Source organism: Phaseolus vulgaris, chromosome 9, assembly GCF_000499845.2.
Source record: "Phaseolus vulgaris cultivar G19833 chromosome 9, P. vulgaris v2.0, whole genome shotgun sequence".
Taxonomy (NCBI): Eukaryota; Viridiplantae; Streptophyta; class Magnoliopsida; order Fabales; family Fabaceae; genus Phaseolus; species Phaseolus vulgaris.
In genome coordinates, this window is record NC_023751.2 from 33,910,219 (window position 1) to 33,933,494 (window position 23,276).

General features: G+C 29.8%; 2 protein-coding genes across 2 annotated transcripts; one reads left to right on the top strand and one right to left on the bottom strand.

The window, feature by feature from the left end:
• Nucleotides 1–6,327: 6,327 nt before the first annotated feature.
• On the top strand, nt 6,328–7,590 carry LOC137821989 (ethylene-responsive transcription factor ERF017). The gene has a single exon (XM_068626829.1). The coding sequence runs from the start codon at nt 6,736–6,738 to the stop codon at nt 7,360–7,362; it is 627 nt and encodes a 208-aa protein (XP_068482930.1). The 5' UTR covers nt 6,328–6,735; the 3' UTR covers nt 7,363–7,590.
• An 11,578-nt stretch (nt 7,591–19,168) lies between these two features.
• On the bottom strand, nt 19,169–23,028 carry LOC137821371 (beta-galactosidase 7-like). The gene is made up of 13 exons (XM_068625926.1): nt 22,945–23,028; nt 22,753–22,841; nt 22,284–22,389; nt 21,619–21,706; nt 21,394–21,515; nt 21,146–21,307; nt 20,840–21,033; nt 20,652–20,755; nt 20,451–20,560; nt 20,124–20,357; nt 19,819–20,033; nt 19,448–19,724; nt 19,169–19,352 (listed from the first exon to the last, which is right to left on the bottom strand). The coding sequence occupies exons 1-13, from the start codon at nt 23,011–23,013 to the stop codon at nt 19,245–19,247; spliced, it is 1,878 nt and encodes a 625-aa protein (XP_068482027.1). The 5' UTR covers nt 23,014–23,028; the 3' UTR covers nt 19,169–19,244.
• Between the last annotated feature and the right edge of the window lie 248 nt (nt 23,029–23,276).

The window sequence follows — 23,276 nt, forward strand, 5'->3', positions numbered from 1 at the left end:
TATCAGATTCAACAATTTTTTTCAGAAATTAAGAACAGTATGCACAGTGCCCAGAAAGAACAGATTTATTTTCAATTGAACAGATTTATTTCTTTGCTGTTTTATCAATTATGCAGAAACGAAATTGCAGAGGGTGGGAGAGAATGAACACAAGCAGTTATACTGGTTCACTCAACTGAGCTACATCCAGTCTTCACCAAAACCAGGTGGAAATCACTAAGACACAATACAACCAAGTACAATTCCCACGGTTCTTGAAACCTACAAGAACTTAGGTACTCTTGCTGAAAAAAAACCTATTTCAGCTCACACACTCTTCAAGAAAACCTATCAAGAAGAGTGTTCAACCAAACTATTACAAGTAATGAGAAGTGAAACGACTACAGTAGCTGCACCTCACACCAAGTTTTTGGAACCAAACCAAGAACAAGCACTTTGTGATTTTTCAAATCTTTGAAGAACAAATGTTAATCCTTTGTAAACTCTTAATTCTCTGTCAAAACTTGTTTTTGCAAATGTATGAATTATTTTAAACTCATAAACAAGTTTGCATTTTATAGAAAACCAACTTATAACAGAATTTTGAAAAACAGTTAAAGTTGTTATAAAATGAACAGATTGAAAATAAAATGAACAGATTTATTTTCAAAAGCAATTAGAGAATTTGTTAAGTGAGGAGACTTAGTCAACCATTCTGGTGCTGAGATAAAACTGAAAATCGTTTAAGCTTGACATGACACCAGAGACAAAAAGAATCTATTCATTTACAGATGAATAGATTTATTTTTCAAAACGAAAACAGAGAAAGTTTAACTATTTAAAACACAGTCGTTTTGAAAGATAAAAGACTTAGTCAAAATACATGATGCACAAAATCTAATTTTTACAAGACTTAGCCAAGGCATCAGTGTAAAAAAGAATCTGTTTATTTAGAAAAGAACAGATTTATTTTTATGCAGTAAACGTGTTTTATGTAAAACATGTGAAAAACAGTTTAAGAAAACTTATGCTTGTTCTTATCACATGGCCGGCCAGTGGTTATGAGGTGAGTTACTCAACAAAAAGCCCACTCTTAGACAACCTCTAAGCCCTACCTAAGACACACTTAAAGCAAAGGAAAATACAAATGAAATGTACATAGAAGTCTTCATCAAACACAATCTCGAAGGGGCAGCAACCATCTTCAACAGATATACCACTTTAAAATATCAAAATGTAATTTATGACGGAAAAAGGTTAGATGAATATTCTTATAAATAATTCATTTAAGGTTTTCAAGTGGTCAAGCAAGTCTGAAAGTCATCGGGTAAGGTTTTATAGTTCCAGGTTAAACGTACTAAATCTTATTAGCTGCCATTGGAGTGAAATAATTCGTATGTAAATTAATTATATGGCAATATTTTTCAATTATTTTCAATTATTTTTTGATTAGGTGTTTGAATTTATACTTTTTAATTAGGTTTTTATATTTAACTGTTTTTTTATAAAAAAAATAATTGTTTAAGTCAATTTTGCAAGTTTGAAACAAAATTGCCCTTGGGATGATTTAGAGAAATTTTTTGGAAAAAAAAAACTTGGATTTACTGGATTTATTGAAGTGATAAAATTAATTAAAGAACTTAGAGAAATAAGAATATTAACTTGAAGAATGAAAAATACTCAGTATATTATATCGACATAATAATATAAATTAAATGTAAGTAGCGAATTGTTCATATTGCATTTGGAAGGTTAAAATTCAGTCTCTAATAAAAAAAATACTTTTTATAACTGTTAAAACATATTTTAATTGGTTCATATCAATGAAGTCTTTCCAAAACTATTAAAAACGCTTGAAAAACTTTATGCTTGGTTCAATTTGTTGTACTTAGAAAAAGTTAATAAATAAGAACTTAAAAAAGAAAGTTGTTTGTCATTTTTTTTTCTTTATATTTTTTTAAAATAGAAATTCATTGATAAATTTTTTAAATTTCTAAGTTCTATTAAAACTAGTTATCCCATCAACTGAAAAACTGTATTTATAATTTTTTTTAAAACTAGTTGAGCTTATATAAATCTATCTTAATAGTAAAAAAGAAATTGAAGAACAAATACCTATTTTTTAATGTCAAAAATTATTTTTAATGATTATTCTTCAAATAATATATATAATATCAACTATAAATAAATTCAAATTTTAGTTAAAAATGATAAAATATTTAAGTTAAAATAAGTAAAAACATTCATGAAAACTTAATAATATTAAATTACATTAAAATCATTTTAAAAAAAACTAATATATAAAATGAGTAAGCAAAAAGTAGCAAATTTTACCTAACATATTGTATTATCTTTTTGTTTGCTTATATATGTCAAAATACATAAAATAAGGAAATTTGAAATGTATATATATATAATTATCTTTGCTCGTGTTTTTACTATATTTGCATTCAACAATAATCATCTTCGCTAGTCTTTTTACTATATTTGGATTCAGCAATAAGCAGAAAGATCTTGAAAAAAAAACACAACAACAAAAAATGTTTGGACAATAAAGAAAAGCATTAAATACACATAAAGAGGTGCAGACAGAAAGAAAGTGGGGAAGTTAGACAAAAAAAATCTTTCTTAAATTGTTTTATATAGGTTAATATTTGGTGGATAGTTGTTTTTGATAGACACATAAATATTATGTTGTTTTAGATAATTTTTTAAAAACTTTTTTTTAATTATTTCAGCACAATAAGTGTAAACTACTTAGTTTTTTAAGTAATTTTATATGAAAATAACTTGACCCAAATTGTTCTTAAGAGTATAAAACTAAAAAAGAAACTGTGAAACACATATATTTGATTTATTATTAAGAAAGTGTTAAATAATTTAGCCTTTATTTTGGTTACTATATATAGTATATGTTATAAATTTTGACACATAGCTGAGGTTGATGAAACAAGTATTCCATTCAAAGGCCACGCGATATAAGTTGTTAGATAATGTGAACACTCTTTCGTGACCAAATTGAGGATGTCTTCGATGTTGGGTCAATTATGGTTACCTTTTCAATTATTTTCAAGTTCACACCATAGAACAGAGTAACCAAATTGAGACTTTTTTTTGAATTCTACACTCTTTTATTTCAATGAAGTTTAGATTTATATAAATCACTGCCTGTTTCACTACAAAGATATTATAATAATAGAATTAATCAAATCTTAATTTTTTTTAATTTAATTATTATTAAATATTTTTGTTTTATTAAGACTTTAATTTTTTTTTAATTTAATTAAAAATATTTTAATTTATGAGGAACTTAAAATTTAATTTATTATTCATGTAAAGACACATAAACAATAATGATATATAAAATTAAATAATATAAATTAAATTAAAAATATAAATTTTTAAACGTTTAACAAAATAAATTATTTTAATAAAAAAATAATTAAAAATCTTTAAATTTAAGTATTTAAAGGGTCAAAGTTTTCCAGTTATTATTGTTGTTGCCTACTGCGAATAAGGTTGGAAAATTTCATTAAATATGGAGCATAAGATTATAATTAAAATAATATTAAAATAAAATTAAAAAAAATCATTGTGTCATTTTCTAAAATTTGGATGTCACTGCTTTTGATGGAATGGTTGTTTATCAGAGCTTCCAAAGCTAATAATGAAGAATCGATAACTGTCTAACAATCTTGTATATTGAGAAGAAAAAACAATAATTATGTATTATTATGCGTATCAATATTATTATCAATATAATTATTATTCTAACTATTATTATTTCTACAATTATTTTTAAAATACTGTTTTTATTTTAAAGTTATATCTTAAACATGCATTAAATCAAATCAAAATCATAATTTATAAAAGAATAATCTAATACTATTTTTTAATCAATATATATATATATATATAATAAACTTAAGTAATAATCACGATAATTCAAAAAAATTCTTTTTTTTTATATAAATTGTGTCAAAGTAAAATTATATTGTACCAAAGAATTTTAATTTATATTATCGTTGAATCATAATATTAATTTTATTTGCATTCCTTTATCTATACAACAAATTAAATTGTTTTATATGCAATGTGCGGGAAAGAAAAAAAGATTAGATGATACGTGGACCAATCTGCTTCTCCCTGTCATACTCTTGTCGATTTTCTGTCTTATTCTTTCTTATATGAAACATTCCCATTACTTTTTATTTTTCATCACTGGGAATAACTCAATTCATTGTGTATGTAATTACTAATTGGTGTAATTTGCTGATAAAAAACTAATTGGTGTGATTTTTTTATCAAAAAAATTGATAAGAGCTTCACATAAAATATTGGAAGGTTTATAATTTGGAACCAAAATCTTCAAAATAAAGTTCTGCTTATTACTTAAATTTGGACAGTAAAATTGATAAAAAATTTCAAAACAATGTTATGATCACATTTGAAATATAAATTCCAAACTTTATAAATAATTTTGCATTAAAAAAATATTGATAATTCTGGAAAATATCTTCTCTTTGGTTAATAATTTCTTTAAATCAAATTGCACAATTCATTAAAAAAATTGGTGGCACCATAACTGCTACTGCTACGTACCACTGTGCAGTAACTTATTCATCTTAATATTACAGGAGAATGATTGAACTATTCATTTAATTTCACAGAAGACATTGAGACTCCTCCCCCACACAGAGATTTGACATTTAATAAAGTTTAATACAATTTTGTAAATGTATATGCATAACTTCATCTTTTGTTTAAAAAACCTTCATTTTGTTATAATTTTTTTTATTTGTTATTGCAATTTATCCTTAAAGTCAATTCTCTCTCCAGGGGTCACATCCTTACAATAAATAACATGCACGCTATATATGTACATACAAAATAATTAGTATTGTTAATAATGATTATGATACATACACTTCACCAAACAATAAAATGAGAAAACCAAAAAGAAGGGTACCCCTTGACAAGGAAAACGTAAGTCCTAAATTTTGACCTTCGTTTGGGACAAGGAGTATCATGGACATACACGTACACAAGGTTTCCAGAAAAATTCAAATGATAAAATATGAAAAAAATATATTTATTTAAAATATTAAAATTAATTTAAATATAAAATTCAAACAACTTTTTAAATTAATTTTATTCTTAATTTTTATAAAGAAACTCATCTGGAAATCCGGTGTATTTAATGTGCATTTGGTTAACAGCGACCACTCTCAAAATGTCCGCTTTGAAGGTAGTTATCCTTGTTTGATTAAAAGCCTCGTGTCAGGGATGACAAACTAATTAAAAACAAAATAATTATATATTGCCAAAACTATTTTACTCGATATATTATATGTCGCATATCTTATTAAGGTGTAAATATATATAACAAATTAAATGAATCTAAGTATAATTAATAAAATTTATATGCATATATATAAATATTTTAGTATTATAAATATTACTTCTTATCTTTGAATTATGTTGGAAATCTAACATAAATTCTTTCTTTATATAATATATAAAAAAATACAAATGTTATTTTATAAATAATTTTTTAAAATTTAGTTAAAACTTAAAATTAAAACCCACTTATTAAAAATTTCATAAATATTAAATTTGAATTAAAGAATATATATAAATCTATTATTTCGAAATAAAAAATCAATTACATAAAAAATAAGATGAGGATTAATCTAATTATATTGTAGTCTATAAATATAGACTCCATTATGAAGGTATTGTAGAGATATTCTGAAACTAACTGAAAAGAAAAAAAAAAATTAAGATCTTCATATTATCTTTTAAAATAAGTCATTTTGATACAACATCTAATCCACTTGAAGTTTCCTTGATCTCCATAATTATATCTTGCAACATTTGTTGCATCTCCTAGTCTAAAACCTATGAGACCTTAAGTGTGTTATTACTTTATCAAATGGTTGACTTGTCGATTCTTCATTAAGAAATAACAACAATATTTGTGTACCATATTATTAATATGTTACTATTCCATCTTTATTATATTATATATTAATTTCTTAATCCGTATTGTTATTGTTAGGAGATAATAATAAGTAAAATAATTTTTAATAGGTGCGGGTGTTTTTTTTCCACATAGTCAAATATTATTATTATTTTGAATGGATTCACTGTTAACTTTGACTTGTTAAAAATGCAAAGCAAATGGAAGTTTCACTCGTAGAATCATTCGGAGGTGCAACTTCAACATCCCAATCCAAAACACAGTATTATTAAATTCAGCATGCTGCTGGTAATCTAGGTGCAAGTGCGTAGTTTATTAAAGCTAATGAAGTGAAAAGTGAGATTATGTTATGGTGGGCACTATTATATATTTTTAACATAACATAACACAGAAACACTATGGTTCTAAATTCACGTGGAACAAAAACACACGTGGTGGTGGCCCACGTTTGTTTACTATACAGGGACGGTCATCTCTACGCGTAGAAACAAATCATCACTGCTATCGTCACACTTGTCCACGTCTACAAGATCATGCACTCTCCGCGCGTTTGAAGTCTTACATCACTGTGAGTCAAACATATTCACTCGCTTCACCACATATATAAAGAGCCGCAACAAACTCTCCCTCGGAAAACGCAAACGACATAGATTCTCAACACAAACCAAAGACATAGCTTCCAATTCTAAAATCGCAACAACAATAGAAGGAGCAACAAAAATCATCAGAGTAAAACATTTTTGTTTAGCTATAAAAAGAGTGGGTGTAGGAAAATGGTGAAGCCTGGTGGCGTGGAAAAGTCTGCGGAGGAGCGAAGCAGTACATCGTACAGAGGAGTACGGAAGAGGAAGTGGGGAAAATACGTTTCGGAAATTAGGCTGCCCAACAGCCGTCAAAGGATTTGGTTGGGTTCCTACGACAGCGCCGAGAAGGCGGCGCGCGCGTTCGATGCGGCCATGTTCTGTTTACGTGGCAGCGGCGCCAAATTTAACTTCCCGAGTGACCCCCCCAACATTGCCGGCGGGAGGACCATGACCCCCTCTCAGATTCAGATCGCTGCGGCCCGTTTCGCCAATTCGGAGCCCCAGACAGATTGTTCGGGTCAGCAACCAATGGAGTCTTTAGCTTCGGACGAGGAAACGGCGTCGTTGAGGTTGGAGTCGTCGTCTCCTCCTCTCTCCGACGTGTCGGTTCAGAACGACGCCATATTCCAAACCGGGTCATTTCCCGACCCGTTTTCGGAGTTTGGGTCGAGCAGTTTCGTCCCCGAGTTCTCTGATTTTCCAAGTTTCGACGATTTCAGCCGCGATTTCTTCATGCCGGAGCTTCCAAGTTTCGATTACGGAGAAGAAAACGTGGATGGGATGATAATTCAGGACTCCTTCTTATGGAATTTCTAAGAGGGTCAGGGTTTGGATAATTTTATTATATCCAAATCCGGACTCAACCGGATCGGGTTTGGGTTGGTCAATTTTTGTTAGGCCAAGCCCTATTTGTTGGTAGTTAATGATGAAAATGGTTTATTTAGAGGTTTCGAAATTTTTTAGATGAAAACATAATTCATCTACTTGTCATCAATTAATTGTAAAGTTGTCTGCTCATAATGTATTTTTTTGGTCTAGACATAATCCCTTTTGTGTATGATAAGGTGGTATGGTTTGACCCATTATATTAATTATGAGTAGTTAATAGTGTTTTTATCGTAATATGAAGAGTTGTTACTCCAAGTATGAAAATGAAGATTTTTTTTTTTTAGATTTGAATTATTAGAGAATAAATTCTAGTGGTAATTAATATTTGAATATTGAAGGTCTGTATATAGAAAGAATAAGTTAATAATAACATAAAATAAAAACAATATGAAAGTGAAAAAAATTAAATAAAGCATATATTCATAATGTTTTGAAATGCAGTGTTTTGTCATAAGCAGTTTGTGATAAAGATTGGAAGTGGATAAGTAGAGGGAACATGACATGTTATGATGAAAGATAAAGAAAACTCAAAAATTGTGTACTATCTGAGTTTGGAAAATTATTAAATAAATAAATAAATAAAAATTTAATGTACGCGCTATAAAAGAAAAGGGTTTAAACGTTTTCGATTGATCCACACGCGGGGGGGCTTTTATAAAGCAACTTGTTCTTCGAGAAGAGACAGTTACGTGTGAGAGAGGCCTTTTATAAAATAAATTATTTATTTTTTATAACTTAAAAACAATAATTCTTTAAGTGGAAAAAATGTGAGTCTCACTCACACCACTTATATTTCACTTTTTTAAGCAACTCTAAATGGCACTGAACTTTTCAGTTTTAACTTATTTGTTGATTGTGATAAGAGAGAGGGAGATCTACCCTTCACTTATATATCTGAACAAAACATGTTAAACATGGCATTGGGGAATGTCGTGGGGTCACTCGTTTGTTTATTAAATAGAAGAAAAAAATGGAAAGGAGACAGAGGAACTTTCTTTATTGTTTTTCATTTCATTGGTTTATTTTAAAAGAGTGATATTTGATTCTTCTAAGATAATAATGGGTGGTGGCGTAGACCTCCGTAAAATTTACGACCTATTTTATTTTTATCTAATTCTTGGTTTACGAACATGCAGGTAAAATATGAAAATAAATTATTGACAGAAAAATAACTTTTAATATTTTTAATATTAGTTATGTTCAACTTACATTCTTTATAGCATGATATAGATTTTTGTTCTGACATCAAGTTCGTTGGACAATATTGCTAGGGTCAATTACCGCATTCGAGGTATTGTCTGCTTTGAAGGTTGGTGTTCCGTCACGGTTTTGTCATTAAAAGGCGCATCGGTGGGTTGAGGGAGGAGGGAGTATATAAACTGCCCTTGGCCTCGACTCCTGAGTGATGTGAGACTATATTGACATACCGGAACAAGCCTCCCAAAAATGTTTTAGACAGGCCAATAGGCGACCTAAACCCAGAACATTCAAGGTAGTCAAGAACAAGTGTGTTCTTAACTTAATTTGTGATATGTCTATCTATCTGTGAGGTTTTATCTAGTATATATGGAGTCAGTCTTAACCCTGTGTCTACCGTTATGATTCTCTCTTTATTGTCTGGTTAATGCTAATTAATCCAAATCCCCGTCCTATGCTATTTCCTTTACATTATTCACTTACATTGACCTCCTATCTAAATTACCAAAGGTCGTCCCAAGGCTCATAACCCAACATGCCCCCAGCCTTATGCACGGGCAAATAAGGCTACTACAAGCTTAAAGGTGTACTCGATTACCAGGTTGGGCTACACCCACGATAATTAGATCGGCGTCCTTCCTTAATCGTCAAGGGTCGGCCCAAGCCCATAACCCAACAATTTCATTAAAATAGCATTGATACTGATCCCACTAATATAAAAAGTGAGATACATTTTAGATCGATTAAAAATTGATATAATATACGTAAATAGTATAATAATTATGAATGTTGATGATAGTAAATGAGGCTTCAAAACACAAATAAAATTGATTTCTCAATGTGCGAGTAATCATGTCCGTAAGGACTTATCCGCAGTGTATTGGGCAAGTCCCCCAGGATACAACAAAAACTTTCTGAAAACTTATGAGGATCAAAACTAGCAAGTTACTCTTAATAGAGTAAGAACCCAATAAACCCAAAAATATTATAATAAAATAAAAAATTAAATGATGAGAGAGAAAGAGAAAAAGGTGATAGGAAGAAGAAGGGTTTCCCGGTGGTGGGTGAAGAAGATGAAGAAGGTGAGTGAGAGTTGTGATTCTGAAGTGGATGGAGCTCTCTTTATACAGGGAGATGAACCAACCAATTTCAGTTTGTCAATTGGAGTAACGTGCTTCAATCTTCTAAAAGACCAACATTTGGAAAAAGAGGGACGCTTGTGTGAAAGACCCAGTTAAGGAGAGACCATAACTTGCAACAGTGAAGATTTTGCTGATTTTTTTTTGAAAAGCTGTTGCATTTCTGCAACCACTTTCACAACCTATCTTCCACTGCCTCCAATTTTTCTGTAACGACGACTAGGTTTTCTGCGCATCCTCTACTTTTCGTTTCTGCACTTACTATATATTTTTTTTCATTTTGCAATATATATAATTTTACAACAGATCATTGGTACAATTTGACAAAAGTAAGAAAAAAATGTTGGAAAGACAATTATAGACAACAATCAATGTAATAATTCTTAATATCCAAGTAAATTTTTTTGAAAAATAATACCACAAAAATTATTGATTTGGAATATGACGAGGCAATTTACTTCACAACGACATCGTGAATAACTACAGTGAAAAAACACGATCTAGAGAAAGAAGGTGGTTAAGTAGTAGCACACGATAGAGAAAATTTATTGCAACACTGATGACACAATTTGATGAGCACGAACACTATATATGCATCATAGAAAAGAAGTTTTTAGAGGAGTTGTGGAGGCAACGACACAATTTGATGTATTGCTATAGTGGAAACTTGTTGTGTTGTGGTGATAAAGAAAAAACAAAGATTGAAGCTAACAACGATGAAAAATGAAATGATATAAATGTGTGGATTTACAACCATAAATATGAATACAAGGTAAATAAAAGAATAAGAAAAAATGACATATAAGAATGTGAGAGTGAAAGTAAAGGCATAAGCCAATTTAAAGAACATATTACAATGATTAATTTGCACGACCGGTGTAATATATATCACACATTACATATTACACCGTTTAACATAAACAACTAATATAATATATGCTTGAGTTCATATTTTATACCATTTATTTGTGTAATCAATATAATATTTCTTATCACTTTTAATTTCATAACAAATTTATTTCAACCCATATATATAATAACTTACTAAAAAACAACTTTCAAACTAGTGTTTAAAAATATTTAACTAAGATAATTATAATATTCTCATCTTAATTTTTTTTCTTGGAAGAACAAAGATTTATTGCAATTAAAATAATGTTAAACAATCAAAATTAATAACTTCTTATTTATTACAAATAAATAAAGAAGAATAAAATTATATTACATATGTAGTATATATATATATACAAATTTATTTAATATAATAATAATAAAGCTGAGAAATATTCACTAAAATATTAACCTCTATTTGTTTTTTTATCAAAATTCTATAATGTATAGATTGTCGGTTAGTACTCTTAAACTATTTGAGATTAGTTTGTGTAAATCTTAACAACTCGAATCACTATAAAAATTATATTTATTTTTCATGAAATGTTGTAAAACAAAGAAATTATTACAAAAAGTAATAATTTTTGTGACGAAAATTTAAATTTTGTGGTGATCTTTGTTTTGTAAATATTGGTATGTTGTTTTTAAAATCTCTATTATAGAATTCGTTGCAAAATTGTGTAAGTAACACAATTATGTAACGCCAAATGTTCTTCATTAAAAAATATGTGTCGCAAACATTGTCACACAATGTATAAATATGGAACGAGTGACCATTTTTTTATAACACACTCAAATGTCATAATGAAAGTGTCACAAAAAAAATATTTAAGTGTGTTAATTTTTGCTTTAAGTGATTATGAAATAGTTATTCACTCAAGATAAAGATATTGCCACTTTGAAACTTTGAAAAAAAACACTTAAACGTGAAAATACTTGTTTAATCATGCTCACTTATGCAAGAACACATTGGATAAAGGGTTACCAAGTTAAGCAAGTGTAAACTTCCCCTTAAGCAATGTTAAAGTAACTCCTTAAGTGAGTATCAATATGTGCTTAAATAATTGCCCACAACAAAGTTAATATCTTAAGTGTTGTTCATTGAATATTATTACTTAAATATGTGGTTACGGGTGTTTAAATGATGAGACACAACAAATTTAAGAATATTTTAATGTGCTAGTTGAGCATTATTACTTAAATGGATATATGACACTTAGACTATTTTGTGAAAAGTAATAAATCATAATATGTTTATTAAAAATATCAAGTAAAATATTTTGTCTTCGTTCAACAAGTAACTAATATCATAATTATTATCCTTTTGTCTTCTTTCAATAAACAAAACAAGAAGTTATACTCATTTAAATATTTATTAAATGATTTTTTTTTACAGAAATAAGATTAAAAAAAAATGCTATTATTAAGAATATAATGTTAAAAAAACACACTTTTTTTTTTCTTTGATGCCAAATAAAAAAAAATTATAATTAAATAAATTTTAAAATAGAGGAGCAAATAAAGTAAAGAGTCTTCATAACTTAAACAAGGGAGTGGTTGGAAACAAGAATGATGTATATATCAATATTTTGTCCATGGGTGCTCCCAAAATTATATATTTTCCTTTCTACCATATTACTATAAAACCAATTTGGGGATGCACCTTGTTCCCCATCCAAGGACAATATACCTTTCTGCCAACTTCAACAACTTTGTCTTTTAGTCATGTACCATGTTTTCCTCAAACACCTATGTATGCATTTTACTATAATTTTTATAGTTGGATATAATTATCAAGAAATTCAAATTTCAATAAAATATTTTCGATTCAATTGATTAAGGAATTCAAATTTGAATAGTTCAAGTAAATTGATGCTATAATTTTGAAGATAAATGAGATAAATCCTTGGAATTGTTTGCATGAGTTCCCTTCTTCTTGAAGCCAAATAAAATTTGCCTCATATTCTTAAACTATGATTTTGATTTATGTGGAAGTGGGGTAAAAGTGTAAATAGATTGGACTGAAGATTATTTTACTTAAATAAGTATTTTTTTTAAGAGAATTCAAAGTCCAAATCTGTCTATTATTCATTGCATATATTCTTTTAAGTTTCACCTAACTTTTTTGGAAATTTAGTAATTTGCATGCTAGTCTAATTAAATACTTTTTTTTTCATATCAAGTCACTGTATAATGTATACTTAATTACGTACATAAGTACGTTAACGGACTTACATTTTTTTAATGTAGAAGAGATTATAAATTGTGAAAAATGAGCTCACTTCTTTTTAGGACACGTGACAAATAAAAATAGGTAGTTTAGACTTTGTAAAAGTCATGTTTGACTTATTTATATGATTTTAAATTTATTTTAAGGAATATGTAATTTTCAGTATTCTTATTCTTGGCCTATTGTGCATAAGTCTTGTAATAAGACATAATAAATGCGTTCTTCAATAAGTTTAACTATTTATGTAGGTAAATATGAAGATATTTACAAATCTATATAAATAAAATATTTTAATACTTTATGAGAATTTAATTAATAACGCTTGAAAAAATTTATTTCCTTTAGTTTTATTTATAAAAAATAAATCCTTTGATCTTATTTATAAGAAATAAACGGGGGTATTTTTTTATTCTAATTATAAGACAAACTCACCCTACAAAATTTATAAAAAAAAAGAGAGACTAATTTAGAGCTTTAACATATATTATAAATACATATTATTTTAAAAGTTAAAAAATAAATAACTTCTAATTTAGTTTAGATGTTTATCAAAAAATTAAAATGTTGTAAAAAATCTAATTTTTTTAGTTGTTAATAGTTTGAAACTGAGTTGATCTTTAAAATTATAACAAATAAACAATGATGATTATGAATATAACTATCATTATTGATGTAATCCTTAGTAGAATGAATTTTTATCAACTCAAAAAATGTTTGAAAAGTAAAAAATCCATGAAAAACATGAAAGGTTTGTAAAAGCACAATCCATGGTGACAACATTCAACTATTCAAATGAAAAGTATAAAAGAAGTTGCAATCCATGGTGACAACATTCAACTATTCAAATGAAAAGTATAAAATAAGTTGCAATCCATGGTGACAACATTCAACTATTCAAATGAAAAATATAAAATAAGTTGCAAAGGAAAAAGAAAAAGGGATTAAGAAAAAAGTGAGTAAGAACACACCACATTTGAAGATAATTACATATTAGAAAATAGAACAGTGATAAACAAAAAGGATCAAAGATGAACAAGAACAAAAGAGTAAACTGAAGACAAAAAGATATGAGAATGAATATCTCTTATTTCTTGTTATTCAAATCAAAACAAATGGTCTAAATATATACAAGTAGTACACTCATTCTAGGTTTAACTAAAGAGGGAAATAATTAATAATTAAATACTAGAATCATAACACACAAAGACAAAATAAAGGTTATTCATCTCTATAAAGAGAAACAACTGATAATTAGAAAAAACACCAAATTATTCTCTTCTATAAAGAGAAACAACGAATAATTAGAAAAAGACACCCAATTAATATTAGGATCCTTCTATAACTCTGGTATTCGTATCCTTTAATACCCCGCCACAAGCTGGGGAGCAAATATTGATGAGACCCAGCTTTGAACAAATATTCTTAAAAGATTGAGGACTTAAAGCTTTTGTATAAATATCAGTCAGTTGTCTGTGGTGGAAATGGGAAGCAAATGGATGAGACCCTTCTTTAATTTTTCCTGGACCACGTGACAATCTATTTCTATATGTTTTGCACGCTCATGAAACACTGGATTTGTTGCAATGTATCTTGCTGAGTCATTGTCACAGTATAAAAGAGATGGTTGCTCAAAAATGCATTTAGAAATATTGAAGAAGATAAGTTAGCCATTGAACTTCACATGTAATAGTGGTCATTGCCCTATATTCAGCTTCACAAGAACTCTTTGATATTGTTCCTTGCTTATTTGATTTTCAAGATATGAGAGAATTCCCAAGATACACATTAAAACCAGTTATTGATTGTCTTGAATCACTGCAGGTGCCCCAATCACTATCACAAAAGGCTTTGAGATGAACAGAGGTAGTGGAAGAGAAAAATAGACCAAGACTTGGAGCCCCTTTGATATATCTGAGAATTCTAATCGCTGCATTATAGTGAGCAATTGTAGGCTTAGCAAGAAACTGAGAAAGTTGTTGCACAAAAAATGTTATGTCAGGTCGGGTATTAGTGAGATACATAAGCCTTCCAATCAATCTTCTGTAGGCTTGAATATTTGTGAAAGGAACACTTCCAGTAGAAGAGAATTTCTCATGATTATCAATAGGAGTGGGTGCAGGTTTGTAGGCTAAAAGACATGCATCTGTTAATAATTCCAATGCATATTTCCTTTGATTTACCATTATTCCTGTCTTACTTCTTGCTACTTCTAAACCAAGAAAATATCTTAAATTCCCAAGATCTTTAATCTTGAATGTTTGATTCAAGGCTTGTTTGATTCGAGCAATCTCTTCTTTATCATTTCCTGCCAATATTATATCATCCACATATATCAATAATGCTGTAAAAATCCTTTAGAAGAATTAATGAACAAGGAATGATCATTCATAGATTGAGTATATTCCATAGAAAACAAAAATGATGACAGTTTGGCAAACCATTATCTACTGGCTTGCTTAAGGCCATATAAAGCCTTTTTTAGTTTACAAACTTTTCCTGGTGGAATAGAAGTCAATCCAGGAGGAGCAACCATGTATACATCTTCTTTCAAATCTCCATGTAAAAGGGCATTGTTTATGTCTAATTGTTTCAATTCCCAATTATAAATAGAAGCTAAAGAAAGAAACAACCTTATGGTGGTCATCTTTGCTACTGGAGAGAAAGTATCAAGGTAGTCAATGCCTTCTGTTTGTGTATATCCCTTTGCCACTAACCTTGCTTTATACCTTTCAATTGTCCCATCAACCGTATATTTTATTTTGAATACCCATTTGCAACCTATGGCAGCTTTGTTCTTAGGCAGAAGAGCAGTCTCTCAAGACTCTAAAGCAGATATATCACATTGTATAGCTTTTCTCCAACAGTCATGTTTCACATCTTCAGAATAAGTGTTTGGCTCAACATGTGAAGAAAGAGACATAACAAAAGATTTGTAAGAAGGTGATAAATTTCTATAAGATAAAACAAAATTCAAAGGATATTTAACTCTTGAAGATGTACTGGAAACATTAAGATTACAATGATAATCCTTTAAATACTCAGGTGGTCTTTTTATTCTTGTGCTCATTCGGACAGATGGATCTGATTCAAAACTTTGTTCTATATCATGATTTTCATTGAGGTTTTGGTCTATATGGGAACAATCTACTTCTGAAACCTCAATTTGTGACTCACAATTATTATCATTGTCATTTTCAACATTATCATAAAGTGCATTATCACAAGGTGCAAGAATGGCTTGTGATGGCTGATTTAAGACAGATTGATCTTCAGCAAACAAAATTTGATCATCAATGTCAGGACTGTTAGTTTCATTAGTAGTATCTTGAACCCTTTGGTATGGAAAAACATGTTCATAAAAGACAACATCTCTAGACACAAAAATTTCTCTTGATTGAATATTCAACAAAATATATCATTTTGTCGCCCTTGGAAAACCAATAAAAACACATTTTGATGCTCTTGGATCAAATTTTCTTCTATTTGTTGAAAAAGTGCTAGCATAACATAAAGAACCAAACACCTTTAATCCATTAAAATTTGCATCAGTTTTGAAAAGCATTTGATGAGGAGAAGAATAGTTTAAAACAGGTATGGGAAGCATGTTTATAATATGCGCCGCATGTATCACAGAATATGACCAATAAATTTTGGGTAAATGAGATTGTATCATAAGAGCTCTTGCTACATCTAATAAATGACCATGTTTCCTTTCAACTATACTATTTTGTTATGGAGTATTGACACATGATGTTTGATGTATTATTCCTTTACTGACAAAAAAATTAGTCATGACAAACTCAGTTCCATTATCACTTCTAATTATTTTTATTGTTGTCTCAAACTGTGTTCGAGGTGAAGTAAGGGGTACAAATAAGTGAAGTAAGTTAAGGATCAATTTGACATAAATAAGTGAAGTAAGTTAAGGGGTACCTCGACGCCCTTGTAATTTGACATAAATAGGATCAATTTGATGATACGAAGTGAAGTAAGTTAAGGATGAACAAATGTGATCAGTAGCACCACTATCAATAATCCAAGAACTAAAAGAAGAAATAAAGTTATTACCAGTTTGTGTTGTCATGTTGGAAGGAATAACAGAGACTTGACTAGAAACATTGTCACTGGATTTGACCTGTTGTAAAAAAGCTAACAATGTTTGATACTACTCAAGAGTAAAACCAATTTGTTGATACTCCACTTCTGACTTTGAACCTTCGTGATTCTGCTCATTATTGTTAAAATTTGTATTGTGAAAGGCTGCATGACTCTGATGATGGTTCTGATTTTTAAATTTGAAATGAGGTGGAAAACCATGCTTTTTATAGCATGTATCAATGGTATGCCCTGTCTTTCCACAATAACTGCAAATTTTGGAAGTATATCCTCCTCCATAGCTTCCTCTTCCATATCCACCACCCATGCCATAGGTCGTAACATTGTTATTATAACCTCCTTTGCTAGTAGCAATCATTGCCTTGGATTGATCACAAAAAACTTGTCTCTCTTGTTTGTAATGAGAGAGTAAACTCTATTCAAGGATGAATTATCTGATGAACTAACATGGTAAGGTGAACAAAGATCTTGTGAGGGATCAACAACTTCACCCATAGATAAATGTAGCAACCAGAGCTCTAATCAGAGCTCTGATACCATATTACAAAATAGAACAAAGATGAACAAAAGGGAACAAAGATGAACAAAAGAGTAAACTGAAGACAAAGGATATGAGAACGAATACATGAGAGACTTGATACCCTTTTTATAGTGATATGATTTGGTCAAAGAAAAGATAAAAACGGGTTTAAAACAATGTGAACACAAGAAAAAAAAGTGAACACAAAAGTAACGATGACACCTTATGTAAAAACAAGACACCCTATGTAAAAACAAGACTAGTTAAATTAATGGTTACGTTTATGTCTCACTAATCCTTTGATTAATTCAAAATTAATTCATTAATCTTATTTATCGCATGGATGACTCTTGAAAGGTGGAGAGACACACATGAAAAACACGTGAGTATCCCTAAATTTAATAAAAAAACATGTAAAATAGTTACAACCTTCACATGTGTTTGAAAGTAACATGTGCAAGTAGATACAAAAACATATAAGACCTTCAAAATAATATGTCAAAGGTAAAAACACTTCATGTGACTCTTAATATCCTCTTTGAATGTCTAAATATAAATCCTCTAGAGTTTTTAAAGTATTATTTGCTTCCTTTAGAATATTCTACAATGTTTAAAAGACTTACATTTTATTATGTCTTTTTATTTAATTTCTAAGCTTGGTGATTAATGGTTTAGTCTCTAAATGAAAAACACTGGAAACTTGAGCCCAATACTTCTTTAAAGGATGATATTTCCTTCGAGGCCTCTTTGCCTTCTGTTCATATTTGATCGTCAACACCCATGTTCTTAAAGCACTAAATGTTTTATGGGACACAATGACAAAAACAATTCATGGATTCTTAAGGAGGAGAAAAAATGTCCTGTAAAAATAAATCCCCACTTAAACTATTTAATTCTATGAATATTCTAAAACAAAATTTAAACTTATATTATTAATTAAAGATAACTACTAATTTTATAGGAATTAAAATGAAGTAATTTAATTACTTTATTGATATTACTCAATTTTTTTAAAAAGACAAAAGCTTTTAGATTATCTAAAACTTAAAAATTTAATAACCTAACATATTTCATTAAAAGGTAACCACTCAATTAAATTAACTAATAAAATTAATCACCTTTTTTTTTATGTCTAATTTGCCTTAACCATTATTATTTTTTCTTGATAAATCAGTCACTTAACTGTTGGTAATTTTCCCACTAAAACAAAACCCTAACAGAACTACCGGACAAATAATATTGAATAAACAGAGCGGAATAATAAAAGAGATAAAGAGGAAAAAACACACCCGAAAATTGTTAACGGAGTTCAGCCTGTTTAGGCTAATCTCCGAGCACAACAAAAACCACTCACTTTTATTATTATGAGAGAAAATATTACAAATTAGAATATATAACAGTAAAGGAGGAGAGTTTAATTTATAACCCTCAAACTTCCTTCCCAAACAATGAACCCACCGATGTGAGACTTGAAATTAAGCCAAAATCAACATTAACAATAGTTTAGAACCAACCATCACAGTACACACTAAAACGATTAAATTTTATAAAGGTATATGGGCTTCATGAATCTTAAGCAAATCCCGAAAGTTTCAAATTTAAAGACTATATATAGACATAATTAAGAACTTAGACGCGAAAATAAACTAAATTGCACCTAAACACCTAAACTAAGTTAGTGATATATATTCAATCACTGATGTTCAAAACAAAAGCCCTAACAAACTGCCTCCACAGCAAGTCTCTTCACCATATCTCCACAATTTGCTGGCCCGAATGTTTTTTCTGAAACATCAATGATGCATGATTCCTTGCCCACACATGCCTATAAAAATCCCAGAACGAATCAAGTTAATCCATCATCATTTCATGCACATCATAATTAGGAAGAAACAAATGAAAATGAATGCAGAAGCTTACATTTTGTACTATGGTCAAAGCATCACTTTTGCTTTCGCAACTTCCCTTGCTAAATGCTCCACATTCACCTTGTGGGTTGCCAAAACTTGCAAACTTTATATCAGAAATGGGATGTCCATGGCAGGACAATTCCAAAGTCTTGTTCTCATGAGTGTTTCCACATGCAGACCCAACAGAAACTGTTTGGAAATTCACCAGTGATGGATTCCCACCAATTTCCTCAAACAAAACCATTGTGTTTAGACCATCTTGGATAAAGGATCGAGGAACATGGTACCTAGATTAATCCAAACAATGAATCAACAGTTAGACACGTTACAAAAAATTATTAACTTTGGAGAAAGGGTATAGTGTAGGTATATATAACCAACCATCTCTGTGTAGGCTTGCCACAATTGCTAACACACTTTTTGTCATCATATTCACCACGATAGTCACAAGGGTCATCACTACAACCATCTTCACTTGCCTCATAACTAGGCCATGTGCGACCAAGATTATGACCATTCACCCAAGCATACCCTTTTCCCATTCCTTGCAAATCCACAACAACACCCTCTGATCCAAGAGGAGCTTTGAAAGTGGTCTTAACAATTGCAAACAAAAACATAAACTTTATCAGTTTAACCAAAGAGGGAGCCAATTTTATACTATTGAAGAAAAGAAAACAACTTACCTTGTACCAAGTCAACATTCTGTTTGTGGTTAGGTACTCAGATTCCCATTTGGAATCAGAAGCATAAGAAGAGTCTTCACTGAAGAATTTGTTGTCCCAACCATGCAACCCAACCTTGTAAGACCATTTGTTTGAGGAGAGATCTTTAACAACGGTTTCATCATCTTTTCTGCTGATTACACTAATGGGTCCAACCAGACCAGTGGGCCATTTATCATAGTTTGGTCCATAGTTCTGTTCCACACATTACCATACATTCTGTCATTGACCATTAAAATTTTATGCATGATTGAATCATATGGTCTATAATGATTAACAACACTATACCTGTAGTCCAACAGTTACACTAAGCAAGCTCACAATATTCTTTCCTGGCTTCAACTTAATCTCAGGCTCAAATATATCGTTGCGGATACCATATGTGGCCCAATGGGAGCCTAAAACCATCAACAAAAATATAGAAACCATGTTAACAAAACTATGGTTAACAAAAATCGATATTGAAAGTGTTGTTGGAGATAATATTACCAATATGTTCTCCATTAACGAATGCATGAATTACTTGGCCACTGCCATTGATGCTAAGAGACATATTATCCGACAAAATTGGATCATTTTGATCAATATCAAGTCTAGCATTGAAAGGAAAAATTGTTAGCAACTTTTGAACAGAGGAACAAAACAAGACATAAAATTAAGGAGCATGGCATGATTACCTTGTCATGTACCAAAGATAATCACTAGTATCAGAAGCAACTGTTTTTTGATCAATAAGTCTTTTTTCGGAGAAATTTCCTTTGCCAAGAAGAGCATCATCAATATTCTCAGCTCTCCACACCCAATTCAAAGCCGTTGGCTCATCTTCTGCTTTGTTTCTACCCTTTACCATGAGGGAGGTTTGAACATTCACCTGATCATGACAAAATGCATGCACAAATTTAGAACACAGTCATTTATCATAAGAAACAGAACAAGCTAGCATTTGGTTAATATTATCAGAATAAAATAGAAGGTTATGATACCTTGGCTGTGTTATACTCTTCAGTTTGACAATCAGGAAGAAGACTAACAGACCAGGCAGGAATATTATATTTGTTTCCTCTGAATGTGACTGTAGCATCAGTGGTGGTGTTGGTGTTGGTCAAGAAGCAGCTTGATGAATCATTTGTGGCATACACAGTAGCCTACAAGGTGAAATTTTGTATCATAATAAGTGCTAAAGAAAATATCATAGTCAGGGAATTTGTGCAGTGTTTTTGTATTAATTTACCTTAACAGAGTGGCCCAAATCAACTTCAGATACGTTTCCATAATTAGTTAGACTATTCTCCATTGATTTCAGAACCCTGTGAAGTTCTTTGAGGTGACCCCATTTTGGTTGGGCTATGTTTCCTGCAAATTACAGAAAGGAAAAAATTTACTTCATGGAAATTTGATGTTTGGTGAAAAAAGGAAGACAAAAATGATAACTCAAGATGAAAATAAATGCAATTACCAAATTCATCAAGAGGAGCATCGTAATCATATGTGGTAGTAATGTATGGACCACCAGCTGTTCGGCCAAAGTTAGTTCCACCGTGATACTGAAGAGAAAAAAAATAAGTTATTATATAATGTTACATTTTACATTTGAAAAATGTTATTATATAATGTTACATTTTACTTTATAACCATTGCATTTTCATTATTTCAATATAAAATAAATTAATAATGTATTTATACGTGACACCATGTGCAGTATTTTTATTCTTTTTATTTTATTGTTAAAAATACATGTCCAAAATCTCTTTTTACTTTGTCATTTAAAGTACTAATCAAGTTATTTCATGGGAGTCACTATCTTTTCAATCATGAAAATAATTTTCAGAAGAAAATATTAGAATTTATTCTCAATTATTCCTAATATAGGAGAGTATGAGATTATTGTATGAGTGTAACATTTATTATATGAATTAGAAGTGGAGTAAAATTCACATCACAAAATAATCAATTAAAACTTGTACATAGCAAAAGTATTTTTTAAGCTATAAAAACTGAAAAATCCAAATATAAATAATCTTAATATTTGTGATTGTGTAGTGAAAATATATTTTATCCCAAAAAAACTCTATAAATACAAGAGATTTTGAAGATTTATGATTTAAAGTTGGATATATTTACCATATAGTAGTTTTGGAATGTGCCACCTGATTGAAAAAACCTAGCCACAGAATAGGCAACATCTTCAGCAGTTCTATGTGGATCTTTGCTACCCCAGTTCTTGAACCTGAAAATCGCAAAACAAATTTAACAACAAGCCTTTTGAATATCAAAATGTGGGTTTTTCTTTGTGCACCTGTCAAAATTTCTCTTTGCACCTCATTAACTAGGTAAAAAGACCAAAATACCCCATTTAATTTCTTATCATTCCGAAATTCAGGAGCATAAAATTTTGTTTCAGAAATTCTGTTCCAGAAATATATTTTATGAATTTTTGGAAAGTAGAAAACACTCTGAAAAAAAAAATCTAAAAGTCATTTTTAAAAGGGGTAAAACAGTCTTTTTCAAAATTGATAAATACAGGGAGGAATTTGTTGGGGGTACAGGAAGAAATAACCCCAAAATGTTGATCTAGTATGTTTAAACCTACCAGCCAACCCAATTTTCGGTCCACATCTTTGGGCTGTTAGGGTTATTGGGCTCGAAGTCGTGACAATACCAACCATTGCAAGTATTGATCTAACATTCAATCATATGAAGAGAAAAAAAATTATTAGCTTCAACCTTTCAAGAAAAAAGTAAAAAAAAAAAATATAAGAAGCATATAAATAAGAAAATGTACCATTGGTTGAGGGGCATCTGATTGTTGGCACATGATCCATGGAACATCAATGTTGAAGGAGTCAGCCATCTTTGCACACCAATCTATATAAGCTTTTCCAGCATCCCCATAACTTGACATCACATTCCCATATTCATTCTCAATCTTTTTTACATATCATTCAAAAATCAATTAGTAAATACATACTTTCAACATAACACAAAAAAATTATATTTGAAATTTTCATATAAACCTAATTATTTTTTTTAGAAAACAAACTTTTAATTCCATAAAACTAATTTTAAAAAAATCCTTATATTTATTTATATATTATAATACTTAACCATCCTCAA

Coding starts and splice junctions, on each gene's coding strand:
- LOC137821989 (XM_068626829.1), top strand. CDS start 6,736: ATGGTGAAGCCTGGTGGCGTGGAAAAGTCTGCGGAGGAGCGAAGCAGT.
- LOC137821371 (XM_068625926.1), bottom strand. CDS start 23,013: ATGGCTGACTCCTTCAACATTGATGTTCCATGGATCATGTGCCAACAA. Junction 22,842..22,944: donor CAGATGCCCCTCAACCAATG/GTACATTTTCTT, acceptor ATTGAATGTTAG/ATCAATACTTGCAATGGTTG. Junction 21,516..21,618: donor TGCTCCTCTTGATGAATTTG/GTAATTGCATTT, acceptor TGTAATTTGCAG/GAAACATAGCCCAACCAAAA.